We start from the raw sequence: 14,987 nt of genomic DNA, 5'->3' as shown, positions 1-14,987 counted from the left end.
CATTGATATGTAAATACGTCATGGAAATGAAGGATCAATTGATCCTCTTACGACTTGCACATATTTTTGCCTCTGTATACATCCCTTCGCTATAGACCTACAGTGGCGGGGTATCTGTACAGAGAATTGCCATCGTTCTACACATTGATTAGCGGTTGAAGGCATTCAGAAAAGAGAATCTATAAATAAGAAGGCAGCATAAAAGAAACTCACGCAGCAGGATATCGAAGGCCTTCAATTTCAGCTTGCTTCGCCAGGCCATGAATCCATTGCACCTCTTCCTCGCTCAACTGAAGCCCCGCAGCAGCCGCGTTCTCGTCCATTTTCGCAGCCGATTTCGTGCCGGGGATGGGGATAAAATTTAGCCCTTGCGCTAATAGCCAGGCAAGAGCAATTTGTGCCGGAGTGGCCTCATGCGCCTTAGCTACCTCTCTTAACCCTTGCACTAGCTTCAAGATCTCGGGGAAGTTCTTCTCTGAATACTTGGGCAAAAAGCGGCGAAGGTCGTTCTCGGGAATGTCTCCCTGAGACTGAAATTGACCGCTCAGAATACCACGTCCAATAGGGCTAAAGGCCACAATGGTAATGCCCAGCTCGTGGCATGTGGTTAGAATTTCCGATGTTGAAGATTCGATGTCGAGAGTGAAAAGGCTATATTCCATCTGTAGGGCCGCGATAGGGTGGACAGCATGCGCGCGGCGCAGCGTGTTGGCTGAGACTTCGGACAGGCCGATGTTCCGAATCTTGCCCTGGCTAAATAACATAACAAGATCAGAAAATCCTTCAATATGTTCATTCAAGGCCTTTCGGACTTACTTCTTGAGTTCCACCATAGCTTCTATCGTTTTTTCAATGGGCGTCACCCCATCTACTCGATGGCAATAGTAGAGATCAATGCTGTCGACCCCCAGCCTTTGCAGACTCTTTTCACAAGCAACCCTGACATATTCGGGATCGGACCGAAAAACCCATCCTGGTTTCCCATCTAGGCGGTGCTGAAGTCCAAACTTAGTAGTAAGAAATACGTCCTCTCGCTTCCCAGATCGCTTGATCCATTCCCCCACGACATCCTCACTATCCCCGTAAATATCTGCTAGATCCCAAAACCGGAGTCCTGTAGCATGTGCATGGTCTAGAAGGGTGATTCTTTCATCAAGACTACCGGGTGCACCATAGGATCCGCTCAAACTTCCGAACCCCAGACCAATAGCAGACGCTTGCGGGCCATCACGGCCCACAGCTCGTAAGGGGAGAGACATCTTGAATATCAGGGAAAAAAAGCAATTGGAGTAGGAAAAAGATTTTGGAAAGCAGGAAAAATATGAGAGGCGAATACTTGTCTGATGGAGAATATTGATTAGTATTTAAGTACATCGTAAATCTCTTCCCCTGGCAGATTCAGGCAATGCTGACTTGTACGCTATACCCATTTGGTTTCCCGACTGCGCATCATTCTTCAAGAGTACAGTAGTCTGAACGGCCCCCATAAAAGCTTTTATTTTTTCCATTTTCGCTCTGAGTGTAGCTCCTTTTCTACACATGAAAGTGAACCCTAGTGAAAAGCACGATCAAGACCACGGCTGAATCAAAAATGTGGAGCCGCTTAGAACAAACAGTATCGAAATCATTTTTCAGAAGTGGTCGGGATATCTTTTGATTTGGAAACCTCAGTCTCAATATGAAACTCCTAGGATACCATTTACATAGAGCAGTAATGGAATGTCAGAAGTTGTCAGACATAAATATCCAGTGGTATGTATGGATGCAACAAAATAAACACCGATCCATGCTCCCCAAGCTCAGTCACAACTCATGCACCCACCACCATTCTAGGGTTTTATCGTAAAAATGCAAGGCACAGATAAAACGAAAACAACGTTGAAAAGCAAAATCAAAACCTTCATTGCTCAAAGCATAAAACCATATGCCATAGCATCGTGTCCCCGAACCAGTGAATGCGGAAGAAAAAAAAAGGCATGAAGCAAGATCAGAATAAACGAAGAAACACATTGAGCAAGAGACCTGGATTATTGTAATCTCCCTCAATCCGCATATATGCAAATGCAAAAACCCACAAATGCGATTAGTAAAAATAAGAGGCAGAGTTTTTTTTTTTTAAAAAAAAAAAAAAAAAACCTGCGTTTCCGATAGGAAAGAAAATCCGGCAGAAAAGTCCCGTTGACAGGGAAGAAAATAGGGTATCATAAGAGCTTTGGCAGTTTATTGCGATCATATCCCTTGTCTTTCAAGGATTGACAGTATCTATATCTGTCTAATTGCACGTCATTCAGGTTGATAGACGGGACGGTTGATGAGATCTCTTGGGATCAAGGGCGGAATTGAGGTGATACTAGCCAACGACTTTTCATAATCAAGATCGGATAGGTGGCCAGGCGTCATTGAGAACATTTAGCGTCAGAACTGCACTCCTGAGCCATCATTCGGCCGCGGCGGCGAACTGCCGCTCCGCGCGCGGGTCCCGTAGCTTTCCAGCGCCGGAGCCGGGGCATATACATGTCTGCCTTCCTGGATCAGAGGCCCCGATAGGTTCGGGTGGTAAAGGTGATACGTGGGGACGTGGCGTGGAGTCTGAAGGCGGGCGGCTTCGTGGAGGCGCTGGCGTGCATCTCGCACGTCAACGCGGTGGGTGCCGAAATGGAGAAGTTGAGCAGGCTCAATGGCTGGATCCCACGCTAGGTCCATGCTACTAAGTCGTTCGTCCACCGATCCGAGGCGTGGGTGGGCTGGCGACGATACTGGGTATGGTAAGTCAGACTGAATCGCGCTTCCAGGGAAGTTGGGTTCGGCAGCCCAGCCACCGGTACCGGCGAGAATTTGCTGCGATGATATCATTGGGGTAGGACTGCGGGTGATGTCGCTTGGTTGCTGGAAGCTTGGGGTTGGAGAGAAGCGCGGTGGATAACGAACGGGCTCTGTAGCCCAAGATTGATGCGAGAAGCTAGAGGAGCCGCGTGAAAGAGCTTCATTACCAGGTCTTTCAGGCGCCGGAACAATGGTTGAATCCGATGGAGCTAGGGAAAGCGAAATGGCGCCTGGCATGATGGCGGATGGGTGGGCAACCGCAGCGGGTTTGGGAGCCATGGGAGAGTTGAAGGCAGGACCTGGAGGTTTTTGAGAGTATCGTCTGTGTCGAGGTATCGTAATTGTGATGTCCTCATCATACGGCAGTGGCACTGGAGGGGTGTAGGCTAGAAGAGAGGGTGTGCTTGCAGATAGATCTCGAATAGGAACTGCGAATGGGAGCATCGATGGAGTACTAGCAGAAAGGTCTCGAGTAGGACCAAAGTTTGCTTGTAGTGACGGGCGGCGCGAATGGATCTGAGATACAGGGGCCGTATGCAGGTCCAATGCGCCGAGAGACTGAGCAAGATAGTCTCGCCCAGGGTCGCTATAGGTAGACCCAGCTAGTATCTCGTGGGACATCACCTCATGCGATAATGGAGATGCAAAAAGAGGACCTGCCTGGCTATCAAGTGACTCCGTAGAAGCCTTTATTTGCAGCTTAGATGCTTGGTCCGATACGCTAGGCATAGGCATAGAAGCCGGACGTGGAATGAATTCAGAGGTCTTGAGCATACGTCTGGCGGCAACACTTGCGTAGCTTGGTACATTCTCTTTGCTGGACGGCGTGGTAGCTGAAAATGGCCTTGTGTTTTCTGTGTGGCTATTGCTTGACCTTCGAACTGCCGCCAGGGCTCTCTCGGCCTCCGAAGCTAAAATCGTAGAGCTGCTTCCTTCTTCTGAGGACACACGACTGGACGAGCCTTTTCCTTGAATCGGCGAGATTTTGACAAGAGGAGTTAAAGGGTTTGCACTTTGGAACCGCCACGGTCCTCTTGTTCGCTTTCGAGGTTGCCTTTGCCTTGTACGTAATCTTGAGTGACGATCAACAACCTGCCAATCCTCCTGCTCATCGGACAGAACCGGTGGGCTCAACGAAGCTGGGGACTGCTTCGGTTTCTCAGTAGCCTGGCTCATTTGCGAATGTGCAGGAGAAATCCCAGGCGCTTCCTTTCCTTCACCGTCTGTTTCATAGCCATCTTCAGACTCGGAGCCAGCTTGTCGAAAGATATGAGGTGGAAACAACTCCAATCGAAACCGAGGCGGAGCAACGATTTCCTCTGGGGATTCCGCTCGCATTGAACCTGATTCCGTCCAAGCCCAGGTTGACTGGCGTGATAGGCCACCTTCATCTGCCGATGAATCCGGGAACGAGGAAGAAGAGCTACTGGACCGGTCAAAAACGGACTTTTGGTTTCGGGCACCTTCCATCGAAGAACTGGGCGACATGCGGTCAATCTCATTGCTGATGCTCTTCATCAATTGTCGGAGGCTCTCTCGCGCCTCTCGAATTACCGGTGGGTGATTGCCTATCGATGGCTTCTTGGGGAAAAACTCCGCCAGCCGAGACGCATGGGTCTCGTATTCGCGATAATCACGAACAATTCCATAGTCATGATAGTGAGCCATCTTTTCCTTCGCAGTCTCGTATGATTTGCATAAAAAATGGGTAGCGAGGATGAGCCACGAGTCGAAGAATCCGGGATCATCTTTCCGAGCAACGTCCTTGTATTCTTCATCCTTGATTCGAAGCTCGTCACGGCAGAAGCCTTGCACGACACTGTGGATCTTGACCACGTCGACTGCCAGATTTCCTCGATAAATAGAGAAGAAACCCTCCTGGCTGCTTTCCGTCAATGACTCTGACAATTCTGGAGGTAACTTCGCATCCGCTGGCTTCTCATCCATCGATTGATTCGGAGACCAATTTTGATGAAAAAGTGCATCAGCATCCGAAGTTCGCTCAACCAAGCCATAATGGATGAGGATTCCTAATGTAGTATCTAGGTCGGGGTCCTCACCAGTCTGCGCACTAGTCAAAATCTCCGCATTAGAAGCGGACATAGCACTCCGTCCGAAGTTCAGAAGTCCCACAGGAATGTGATGACCGAGAAACGAGAGTAAATTGACCAAATTAAGAGCCTCTCGTTGTTGCAGGCGAAACAGGTCGTTCATGATGCTCAGAAACGGCTCCGCAAGCTTTTTATCGGTCACCTGGTGCCTGACTCGATATTTCTCAATCGGTTTTCCTGTTGCATTAAGACGGTGACCGATAGCGTGAATAGCCAGTGGCAAGCACTCGTAGTGTTGGACAATCTCTTTCGCCTTGGCAGTTTGTTCTGGTGTAGGCTTCTTAATGCCTAGATCTTTATAGAGAAGTTTGCAAGCATCTTCCACTTTGAGACGAGGTATCGACAGACAATAGGGCTCAAAAAGACGCTGCTTTTTCCGAAGCGTGGCATCAATCGAAGTATAAATGATACTGCACCGTTTATTCCATGGTAGAAAGGGTCGGAATTCATTGATATCGTCATCATGGTCGAATGTAATGCCATCAAACACCAACAGCCATTCGCTGCGTGACTGCAGCCAGTTGCGCACAGCATTCACATATGTCCGAGACTCTTGGTATTCGGGGTCCTCGGCTTCTTTGCGGTCTATTAGTGTCGCAGCCTGGGCGATTTCCCAGAAACATTTATAAGCGGACTCGCGGGATTTGGTATCGATCCAGAATATTCCTCCGGGATAGCACTCGCGTTGGGCGAATACATATTGGCGCGCTAGATGCGTCTTCCCCGATCCAGGTACACCTGCTATTAAAACGGCCATAGCCCGATCCACACGCGCTTTTGCTTTAAACAAGCGGTTGTGAAGGACTTCTAGCTCCTTCTGCATACCAAAGAAAGTTGCATTAGGGTGGAATCCCGGGGGGCGCAACGAAGAGCGGCGGGTTGTTGTGTGAGTAGTGAGACAATGCCAGAATACCACTATGGTTCATATCTGACACAGGGGGAGTTGCGGCCCTCCGTTGCAGGTGCCGGGGGCAAAGTGGGTACAGATTGACCTATCAAGAGGAGAAAGAAAGAGTCAGCATTTGTCTGACTAGATTGGATAGAAAAGCATATCGTATTGTGTAAAAAGATGAATCAAAGAGAAGAGAGAGAAGGTGGGTAGAAGTTAGGGAAAGAAGCCACACGGTGAAGTCTCAAGGTCACATCGAAAGATACCAGCCAATCTGAGAGAAGAGGACGGGAGCCACCCTAGAATGGAGCACAGACTAGGTACACGAAGGCGCAGTTTGAGAACGTTTTGGCGCATCCACGAATCGAAGCAAGACTCTGCAGCTTGATGGTAGAGATAGCGAAGAGAGGAAGGAGTGTGTTCAATATCTCAATGAAAAAAAAAGAAAAGAAAATAGAGAGCTAATAAAAATCATGTATCATCGCCAGCATAGAAGAAAGTAGTGTCATCACACAGGAGGCTCCTCGATCTCATAATCTCTCAGAGTAACCGACTCTTCCGGTGAAGGAAGGGAAAGCAATGCCCTACCAGTGTTAAGATCCGGCAAGCTTCGACCAGCCGGATCATCGGATCCTGTGATACTTGTCAGCGTCGATGATGACGAGACTGAGACGCCTGGCGCCTGGGAGAGGTATGGCCTACCGTCGTAGATTTCTCGAGCCTTGGCCTTCTTTTCCAAAGTTCGGGTCTTCCTCTCTTCAACCCAGCGATCGGAAATCAGTGACGGAGCTAGACGTGAGTAACGTAGAAGAGCCTCGGCGACGACCTCATAGCCGGGAGAATTTTCATCCTCAAATTTACACATATGGCTGTGGTCCGCTTCGATGCCCATTCGCTCCACCCCCTCGAAGTAGGGAGCGGCAGACGCCTCATCAACGATGACCTCCCGTGTTCCACGGACGTCGGTTGAGCGGGTCTCGTGGAAGAAGTAAATATGAAAACGACTCATGACATCGGCGAATAAGCTGTTGATGTGCTGGAGTGTCTCGTTATTGGTGCGCAGGGCCTTGACTAGCTGCGGCGACGACTCCATAAATTTCTTGGGCAGAACGGCGCTGCAGATGTTGTGTAACAACAGGCCCCATTTGGCAATGTCGGAGCCGTTGTGGGGAGTGCCGAGGAATAGGATGCCAAATGTTGAGACGTAGACGGAGCGGAGATGTTCTGTTTTCTCATTTGAGAGACTTCGGGAATATATCAGGGCGCGTTTGACGACCAGACCGCCGAGGGAATGGCAGACGAAGATGATGGGGCGATCGGAGCAGCTTCGGAGCTATTGGGGCCGGGTTCTACTTAAGACGGATTGTCCAACGAAAAGTTAAGGTTGAGAGGGGACATACATTGCGATTAGCTGCCAAACTGGACGCCAGCGTCTCCGCATGGCTGACGATGGAATCGCGCGATGCGCCGTCTGTGAAGGCCGTGACGTTCGCATTATAGCCATACGTCAAGATGCGCGGGCGCAACGGGGCCAATACATCTGGCAGCAGATCAACGGGCCAGAAACAGCCCGACTTGCTCGTCCACGAGTCTCGGGGGTGACCGTTGAGGCCGTGAACGAAGACGATATCCACCGTGGGGTCTCCGCGGGGGACGTACACCTGCGTCAGGCCAAAGGCCTTAACGGGGCGGGGGTCGGACATAAGGTGTCAGGAGGATCAAAGATGAAAAGGGTATCACCAAGCCATGTCGAGCCCCAAAGGCGAATTATAGAAGAATAACCCAGCAGCAGAAGCGGGGGGAGCATTTATAAAGGTAGGCTTGGCTGCTGATCGGATCAGTCGAGTGAGTCGAGTCAGTCGAGCTTGGTTGTTTGGGGTTGTTCCCCTGACCCTTTCAGATGACTGGGTGGAGCCTGCCGCCCTGCAGATTCCCTGGGTAACTCGGGGGTACCTGGCGTCCCAAGTCCTGCGGGCGAAGGGCGCATGGAGTACATCCGGGATACCTCGCCGGTGACGGCAGTTGTTGGGCACCCTGTCATAGATGACCTTCCAACCATCAGACCAGAAGACGGTGATCGCAAGAAAACTAGGAGCGAAATCAAGGTAGATGTTACAGTGGTACTCCTATTCCGAGACGTTGGTATGACCGGAGGAAGTAGCGCTATCAAAGCGGTTCTATGTTACGATATAGATACGTATCTGAGGACCTGCGGGGCGGGTTGGCCGAGTACAAAGGAAATTTCCAGCAGTACAGACAGCTGACTGGGGAAGAAGAGTACAAACAGTCAACTCTTAGATCCCATCGACTGTGGAGTCCCGATTCGTCTGGGGGCCAACTGATCTGAAGCCAGGGATCTGCGCCACTCAGACGGGCAAAGCATGCAGGAACCCAGGGTCCACGATTTGCCCGGGACCCGCTTCTCCCTGGGCGAAGGAGGTGAGATCCCGGTCTACATAGTGAGGGGTTGGGCAGGGTGGCGGCGCGACTAAGATCGGAGAGATCGGAGAGATCAGAAGATCAGAATATCAGAATATCAAGATATCAAAGTCCCTAGAATATTGTCGCCTAGTTGTGACTCATCAGAACCAACATTGAAACACTTTGAACCTACCAGCGCATCCGATTTGGGAGTCGGTGCCTTGCGGAACCAAGGGAGCAAGTCGATGCATCCAAAGGGAGGGAAAGAGCTTGCTCTAGAATCTCAATAAAGATGTTACATATATGCCACACTACCCTTCAACCCAGAGTAAAATAGATGGTAAGAGAAACCAAAACAAAAAAAGAAAACAAAGGCCCGAGCCGCGGATCGAACGCGGGACCTCGCGCAATTGTGCTTGGGGTGTAACCCTAAGCGCGAATCATACCACTAGACCACCCGGGCGATTGATATTGGGGGCGAAAACTTATGGTATCATCGTAGTGCAATCTTTTACTGATCAACCCCGTTACACTTCTTGAAGCCCGGAACGCCATAGGCCGCTTCTCGACATGGGCGGTCATTGAATTTACCCAAAGAAAAAAAAAATACAAAAAAACTCTATCCGACCGAAAAATTGTCTGCCTATATTATACTTTTCGTATACCTCGCGAACAGAAAACTTGGATACACTGAGAAAAACAAAAAACGACAGGCCCGAGCCGCGGATCGAACGCGGGACCTCGCGCAAATATGCTTGGGGTGTAACCCTAAGCGCGAATCATACCACTAGACCACCCGGGCTGTAAGTACAGTGGGTCCGAAATTTATCGGTCCACAAACCTTGAACAGTCGCCTCAAGATCTCGCATAGGAAACTACTACAATAGAGCGTGATGCATCGCTCAACTAGGATTCATGGCACGACGCCCTTTCGTCGGCTACGAAGACTCATTAATTGTGCTTATCTCCTGCCTTGACCCGCCCTTTTTTGTCATAAAAATCTCTTCTTGGCGGCCAGCATATCCTGGACGGTGACTCGCATCCGCCCGGGTTGCGTGGAGTGTGCTTGCAGTGCCACACAGCCTCGCTCCCACAAGGTATCGCTACATATGGCAGATGTACGCGGCTGAAAGTTTCTTCGTACTCTATGCTAAAAAGTGGCAGCACAATTTCTACTCTTTGAGGTCTGGGACCTCATGTTTCTCGGTCCGCCAACCATCGCAACACTCTTCGCCCTGCTCCGCCTGCTAGCTAATCCAGCCGACGCCCGAGTGCTCGGGCGTCGTTGCAGCCTGGCTTTAGCAGGGCAACCGGGCAACCGGGCATCCTCATCTCCCCGACGTTCACCGAGTACATGTGGCACACGAACCCGCAAGTCTAGCAAGAGGCTGTCTCTTGTCGCCTATATATAATTATCGTACTATGGATACAATAGGGAATTTAATCGGGAAGCTTCGTAGAATAAAGCTACAAGGAGGTTGAGGATCATTAAACTTTTGGAAAAGTGAATAGTATAGTTATGTAGGGCCCAAACAAACGGCATAATTTGAGTATCTTTCAAAATCGACTCGTGCGTATTCAGTCACAAAGTCTTGCTCCTCTCAGCAGCCCGCAGAATTAACCTCTCTACCGGCCCCGAAACGCAGGCTTGCGCTTCTCTACAAACGCCCGCAGCGCCTCGTACCGGTCCTCCGTTTCGATCACACCCTCATACGCCTGGTTCTCCGATACTTCGCCCAGCGCCGAGCCCTGCACCGCCAGCAGCGCCTGCTTCAAGGCAATTGGCCCACCCTCGCAGATGTCCAGCGCCAGCTTGATACTCGCCCGGAGCACCTTCTCGCGCGCCACCCCCTCCTGATGAGCCTCCTCCGGCAACACCTCGACTAGGCGATCGCAGAGCCCTAAGAAATACGCCTCCGGTCCGGACACCCGTCGCCCCGTCAAAATCAGGTCGCGCGCCCGGGTGGGCCCGATCAACGCGGGCAGGCGGTAAGTGCCACCAGCGCCGGGGATGATGGCGAGCCGGGTCTCAGGGAGGCCGACCGTGCTGGAGGAGCCGAAGACACGGAGGTGTGTACAGAGGGCGAGCTCGAGGCCGCCGCCGAGGGCCATGGACGAGATAGCGGAGATGGTGGGGACTTGGAGGGCTGCGAGGTCTTTGAAGGTGCCACGGAGCTTTTCGAGGAATTGCTCGACCCTGAAGGAGGCGGTGGTAGTGACTGGTCAGCGAGAAATCCCCTAGGAACTACGGAGAGAGGGGCAAAAAGAGGAAGAGGCAGATGCAGAAGAGGGAGATCAGATCCAGCAATCTTACTCGGCATGGGTCATATTGGCGCGCTCTTTCAAATCGGCGCCGGCGCAGAAGGCCGCATCGACATTGCTGGCCAGGACCAGAGCCCTGGTGGGCCCGTTGCCACCTTCGGCGGCGATGGAATTCACTTGCTTGGAGAGTGACTCGAGCAAGTGACGTGAAATGGCATTGCGGGCTTTAGGTCGGTTCAGCTGGAGCACGCGTACGTGCCCGGAGCCCGGAGCTGGGATCTGCTGGGTCTTGATGACGTCCTCTTCATCGGCACTGGTGCTGTATCGTGAGACAAACGCCCGGGTGGATAGTACTGTCGGGCGAGAAAGGTGTCCGCCAAGGGTGGTGAGGCGGACGAGCCGCGGGGACATGGTCGCGGCCATTGCCCGGGTTAAGGGAAGGGTGAAAAGAAAATACCTCGATCACGAGAAAAAAGAGAAAAGGGAAAACTGGGGTTGTAGACCAGGTATTTATCCTGTCGTAGAAGGGCCAGGAGTTGTCCAGTGAACGCAAGGTGAATTGAAGATCGAGGTTTGAAGATCGAAGCTGGTTGTGCTCGGAGCTTCGGGTGTGGGGAAAGCTTTTCGATGCCGACGATTGCCGAAGGTGTTAATGATTGAAGGTGGGTATCATATTTCCGATCAAAAACGAACAGCTACAGTTACACTATCTATACAAATTATTGGTCCATGCAATATTCCTCGATCTCCGCGTCACTGGGCCAGTCCCAGCCAGGTGCCCGGCAGATGATGTCGTATGCCTCCTGCACTTTCTCCGCTGCTACCCGGTCGTCATGAACGGCATCGAGATCAGCGATGTGTCGCCGCTCCAGGAACACGCGAATAGCTGTCAAGGTCTGCCGACGCATCTTCTCACCGTTCAGTAGCTCGTCGGACACTTCATTCAAGGGAGCAGCGGTCCGGCCCATCCATCGCAACAGATGCAACAAGCCGTCGTCATCGAGGACCGTCCCAAGCACCCGCACGAAACTATGGAGCACCGCAAATGACGGAACGTGCAACACCGAGGGCACATGTAGCTCCGATTCGACCAGGCTACCAACTGAGAAGACGCTGTGCTCGGCCACCTCCGTTGTATTCGAAGTCGGGAGAACAAGAGAATCAAATAGCGACTTCAGAACTTGGAGACCATTCTCAACCATGGCATCGAAGAAATCCTGCCCGCAGATTTTGATGGGGGCATTTGGACCGCGGGCCGCTTTTTCAATCATCATGAAGCTCTCGTCGGCTTTGTCGGGATGTCTCATCCCTGCATCAACGGCTTGCCTGAAGGTAGTGCATAGACCGTAGAATCCCTCCATCGTAGGATCAATACCCTGAGATTTCATCCATCTCAAGGCGATCAGGGTCTCATGCCATGCAAGGATGCGGTTCAAGTATCGTTGACCAGGAGGGCATTTCCTGCTGATGCGCTCATCGCCTAAGGTTTTCAAAATGGTGGACCACGCAGCAGCACACGGAGCTTGACGCGCCCGAGTCAGTTGAAGTGCATGCCAGAGAGCCTTGGGATAGGATCGATGCCGAAGTTTGTCTTCAAAATCAGGAAGAAGAACTGTAGGGGTATGAGAATGGTCAGTTGCGGCGATAAGAGGAAAGCGATCATCCATGGGCATTCTCCTGTCTGTTTGCCAAACTCTGAAACTTGATCGTGCGCATAGCAGCTGGATGAAAGAAGCAAAGATATAATCTGGCACAGACTGAAGGGCTGTGAGATGCGAGACATCGTATTCAGATGGATGACTCCGCACGGTGCAGAGAGCTCGGATTTGATCTTCGGTTAAGTCGCTGCAATGCAGGTATCGCAGCCCAGTTTGAATGTTGGGAGCAGAGCGAAGCAATAAAGCCAGAAACCTCCCGGAGAATCGAAACCCATGAGACAGCATTTGGTCGAGGAATTCTCGCAGGACTGGGGGTTCCGTATGGACGTAGATGATATCGCGTGCTGACGCCGGTTCAGGGTGAACTTCAGGCCCATCACCTGGGAGAGCATTACTGGTCTCATCAAACCGGGTCTTGATGGCCCTTTGACGGTATATCAGCTTTTCGGCCATCGCAGTGTACATGGCAGGCTTTGGAGGAAGACAAAGATCTTGGTACGATAGAAAGCAGGCCCAAGCTTCACGGACAGTCCTTGTAGCGCGGATTCGCGCAGTCCAGAGCGCAATGTTGTCGGGGTTACTCTGGCGCGCACGAGTCACTGACGGTGACCAAGACACGAGGCTTCTTGTCTGAATGGTCGGACTGCGGTCGGTGTCCCATCCAGTTAGGATAGAAGCTATGTCCTCCCAGAGACGAGGGGAATAGCCAGCCTCTCGCATCTGCGAGAGGACATTCATCGCACGGCTGTAGACACCTTCGTTACCACGAAGGGCATCGATACCCATTCTTTCTTCCTTCCATGGTGGCCATGAAGGAGCCTTCAGTTCAGCTGACTGTCGCTCTGCTGTGGTTTTTTTATGGGCCACCTGGACGGCGACGACTGCCCGATAGCCTTGGCGTGAAAGAGGAAGAACTGGTTTGTGACTGGCCATGGCTCGAAGGAGCTCAAATTGCGCTTGCTGCTGAATAGATGTCGAGCGAAAGGGGTAAATTTTAGTTGGAAGAGAGATGAGCCATAAACAGGCATTAAGCTTGTCTGTCTTGAAATGGTCGGACCTATCTTTACTCAACCTCGAAGGCTGTGTCTCTGCATCCGTAGCCATCAAGAATCGAGCAAGAGCCCGTGCTAATGTAGGTAAGGCCTGGGGCCAAATTAGCCGCGCATGTCGAATCATACGAGCCACAAGATGCGCCCCAGTAGAGGGATCAATTCGTGGCCGAAAATGTTCTAGGGGTTCCAAAGCTCGCGCTGGATAATTTGCCATATAATCAAAGGGCGGCAGGGGTTGGCCACTCAAAAGGTGCAAAGAATAGATGACCAGTAATCGAAAAGAGCGAACATCCAGATGATCCTCTTTCAAAAGGAAAAGGGCAATGAAAGGCGGGACACGAGGATAATTGGCTTCAAACCGAGTTCCATAGTCCATCTCGAGCGCGAACAGCCTGGAAATTGCCTGGCAAGTGTCTTTGCTTTTCAAAATCCACGCCCACGCGACCACATCTTCAATATCATATCCCCTGGACGTCAAAAATCGATGACTGCTTTCTCTAAAGACCTGGCTAAGTATTTTGTCCAATTCACCACTCTGGTCACTGGCGGTGCTGGTTGCGAGAATAGGATCCACAAGACGTATATATTCGGCAAGAGTCGTTTGAAAGGAGTGGTTTTGAGGTCTTCCGTATGTTAATCGTGGCATGTTGAGGGTTTGAAGGGCATCTCTGGATGCATCTTGGCCAGGGCCGAAACTGGAACGACCGACCCGTTTTTTCGTCGAATACCCCACGGATCCAAGAGCATGACCAGCATGTTTCAAGGCCTTAGCCAGATATTCGGAAGGGGTAGGTTTTGGTTGGGCGTAATATTTTTTAAACCGCCGTCTCGATATCAAGCTTTCGGGGTGTTGGTTTTCCCTCTGACGATGAATATCAGTTACGGCGTGAGGCGGCGAAGAGGGACGGTTGTCGTCAGGCAAGTGAGTCGAGACATCTTGAACAGACAGTCCATCGGAAATAGCTGGAATTGAGCCTGTCATAAGAGATCCGGGATGACGAAGAGAAGCTTTGAAACGGAATGAGCGTTGAAAGCCGGCGGGGGTATGACGCAGCATGCCGCGATGTGTAGCCGGCTGGAGATCACCATGAGAGATTCCCTAAATGCAATTATACATCCTCCATTAGCATTGACTCTTAAGTCAAGCAGTCTTGGGTTGAATCGATTAGAAAGTACCTTGCGGCGCGGGCGGCCAGCGAGCTGCGCCGCTCTTAGAAAAGATACCCCCGAAAGGCTTTGACCATGATTGAAAGCCGATGACATCCATGAATGTCGTCATGCAGACTTCGGTTTGATGCAGCACACTCTAGCAGGAGTCTCCAGTTTCCGTCCCCTGCTCTTTAGAGTGCGCAGTTCAAAAAGCCCAGATGTAAATAGCAGATTCTCAGCGCAACCGCAAGAAAAAGTGTCCGGCCCGCCCGACGCGGCAGTAAACATGTCACGTGAGTGATCGTCACGGGCTACGGTTTTCGGGATGGCGCGCATTCTGAGCGTCTCACGAACGAACGGTATCCGCCTCGCCTTCGAAACCCGTGTCAGTCCATAGTCGCCTCTGCCTGGTGGTGGCCTGGTCCATTGTTACCCGAGTGAACACTAGCTATTGGGCTGGCATTCTAACTGACACTTACTTTTCCTGTCGCTGCGGGGTAGAGAAGCAATCCGCTTCTTGTTTGGTCCTTCTTGTCGCGATCTCATCCTTTCTCGATCCTATCTCGGGCCTCGCATCAAGACCAGCCCAAGCACCAGTTCTGAACAGACCCCAGGACCACCC

The 14,987-nt window shown here is 51.4% G+C and overlaps 5 protein-coding genes across 5 annotated transcripts; all 5 read right to left on the bottom strand.

Annotated features, from left to right (window-relative positions):
• Positions 1-97: 97 nt before the first annotated feature.
• On the bottom strand, positions 98-1,259 carry N7462_009475 (uncharacterized protein; the record flags this gene model as incomplete). Its single annotated transcript, XM_057081189.1, has 3 exons — positions 98-137; positions 214-753; positions 817-1,259. 3 exons carry the CDS (start codon positions 1,257-1,259, stop codon positions 98-100), a joined length of 1,023 nt encoding a protein of 340 aa, XP_056930026.1.
• Positions 1,260-2,415: 1,156 nt separating this feature from the next.
• Positions 2,416-5,757, bottom strand: N7462_009474 (uncharacterized protein; the record flags this gene model as incomplete). The annotated part of the gene is made up of 1 exon (XM_057081188.1): positions 2,416-5,757. One exon carries the CDS (start codon positions 5,755-5,757, stop codon positions 2,416-2,418), a length of 3,342 nt encoding a protein of 1,113 aa, XP_056930025.1.
• Positions 5,758-6,331: 574 nt separating this feature from the next.
• On the bottom strand, positions 6,332-7,526 carry N7462_009473 (esterase/lipase family protein; the record flags this gene model as incomplete). Its single annotated transcript, XM_057081187.1, has 2 exons — positions 6,332-7,156; positions 7,224-7,526. 2 exons carry the CDS (start codon positions 7,524-7,526, stop codon positions 6,332-6,334), a joined length of 1,128 nt encoding a protein of 375 aa, XP_056930024.1.
• Positions 7,527-9,870: 2,344 nt separating this feature from the next.
• Positions 9,871-10,917, bottom strand: N7462_009472 (putative mitochondrial methylglutaconyl-CoA hydratase (Auh); the record flags this gene model as incomplete). Its single annotated transcript, XM_057081186.1, has 2 exons — positions 9,871-10,441; positions 10,559-10,917. 2 exons carry the CDS (start codon positions 10,915-10,917, stop codon positions 9,871-9,873), a joined length of 930 nt encoding a protein of 309 aa, XP_056930023.1.
• Positions 10,918-11,225: 308 nt separating this feature from the next.
• On the bottom strand, positions 11,226-14,273 carry N7462_009471 (uncharacterized protein; the record flags this gene model as incomplete). The annotated part of the gene is made up of 1 exon (XM_057081185.1): positions 11,226-14,273. One exon carries the CDS (start codon positions 14,271-14,273, stop codon positions 11,226-11,228), a length of 3,048 nt encoding a protein of 1,015 aa, XP_056930022.1.
• Positions 14,274-14,987: the final 714 nt, after the last annotated feature.

The sequence above is a fragment of the Penicillium macrosclerotiorum genome, assembly GCF_028827735.1.
Source record: "Penicillium macrosclerotiorum strain IBT 26536 chromosome Unknown utg000009l_segment0_segment0, whole genome shotgun sequence".
Taxonomy (NCBI): Eukaryota; Fungi; Ascomycota; class Eurotiomycetes; order Eurotiales; family Aspergillaceae; genus Penicillium; species Penicillium macrosclerotiorum.
Note: the sequence above shows the minus strand (reverse complement) of the source record. Positions and strands in the feature narration are given on the sequence as shown.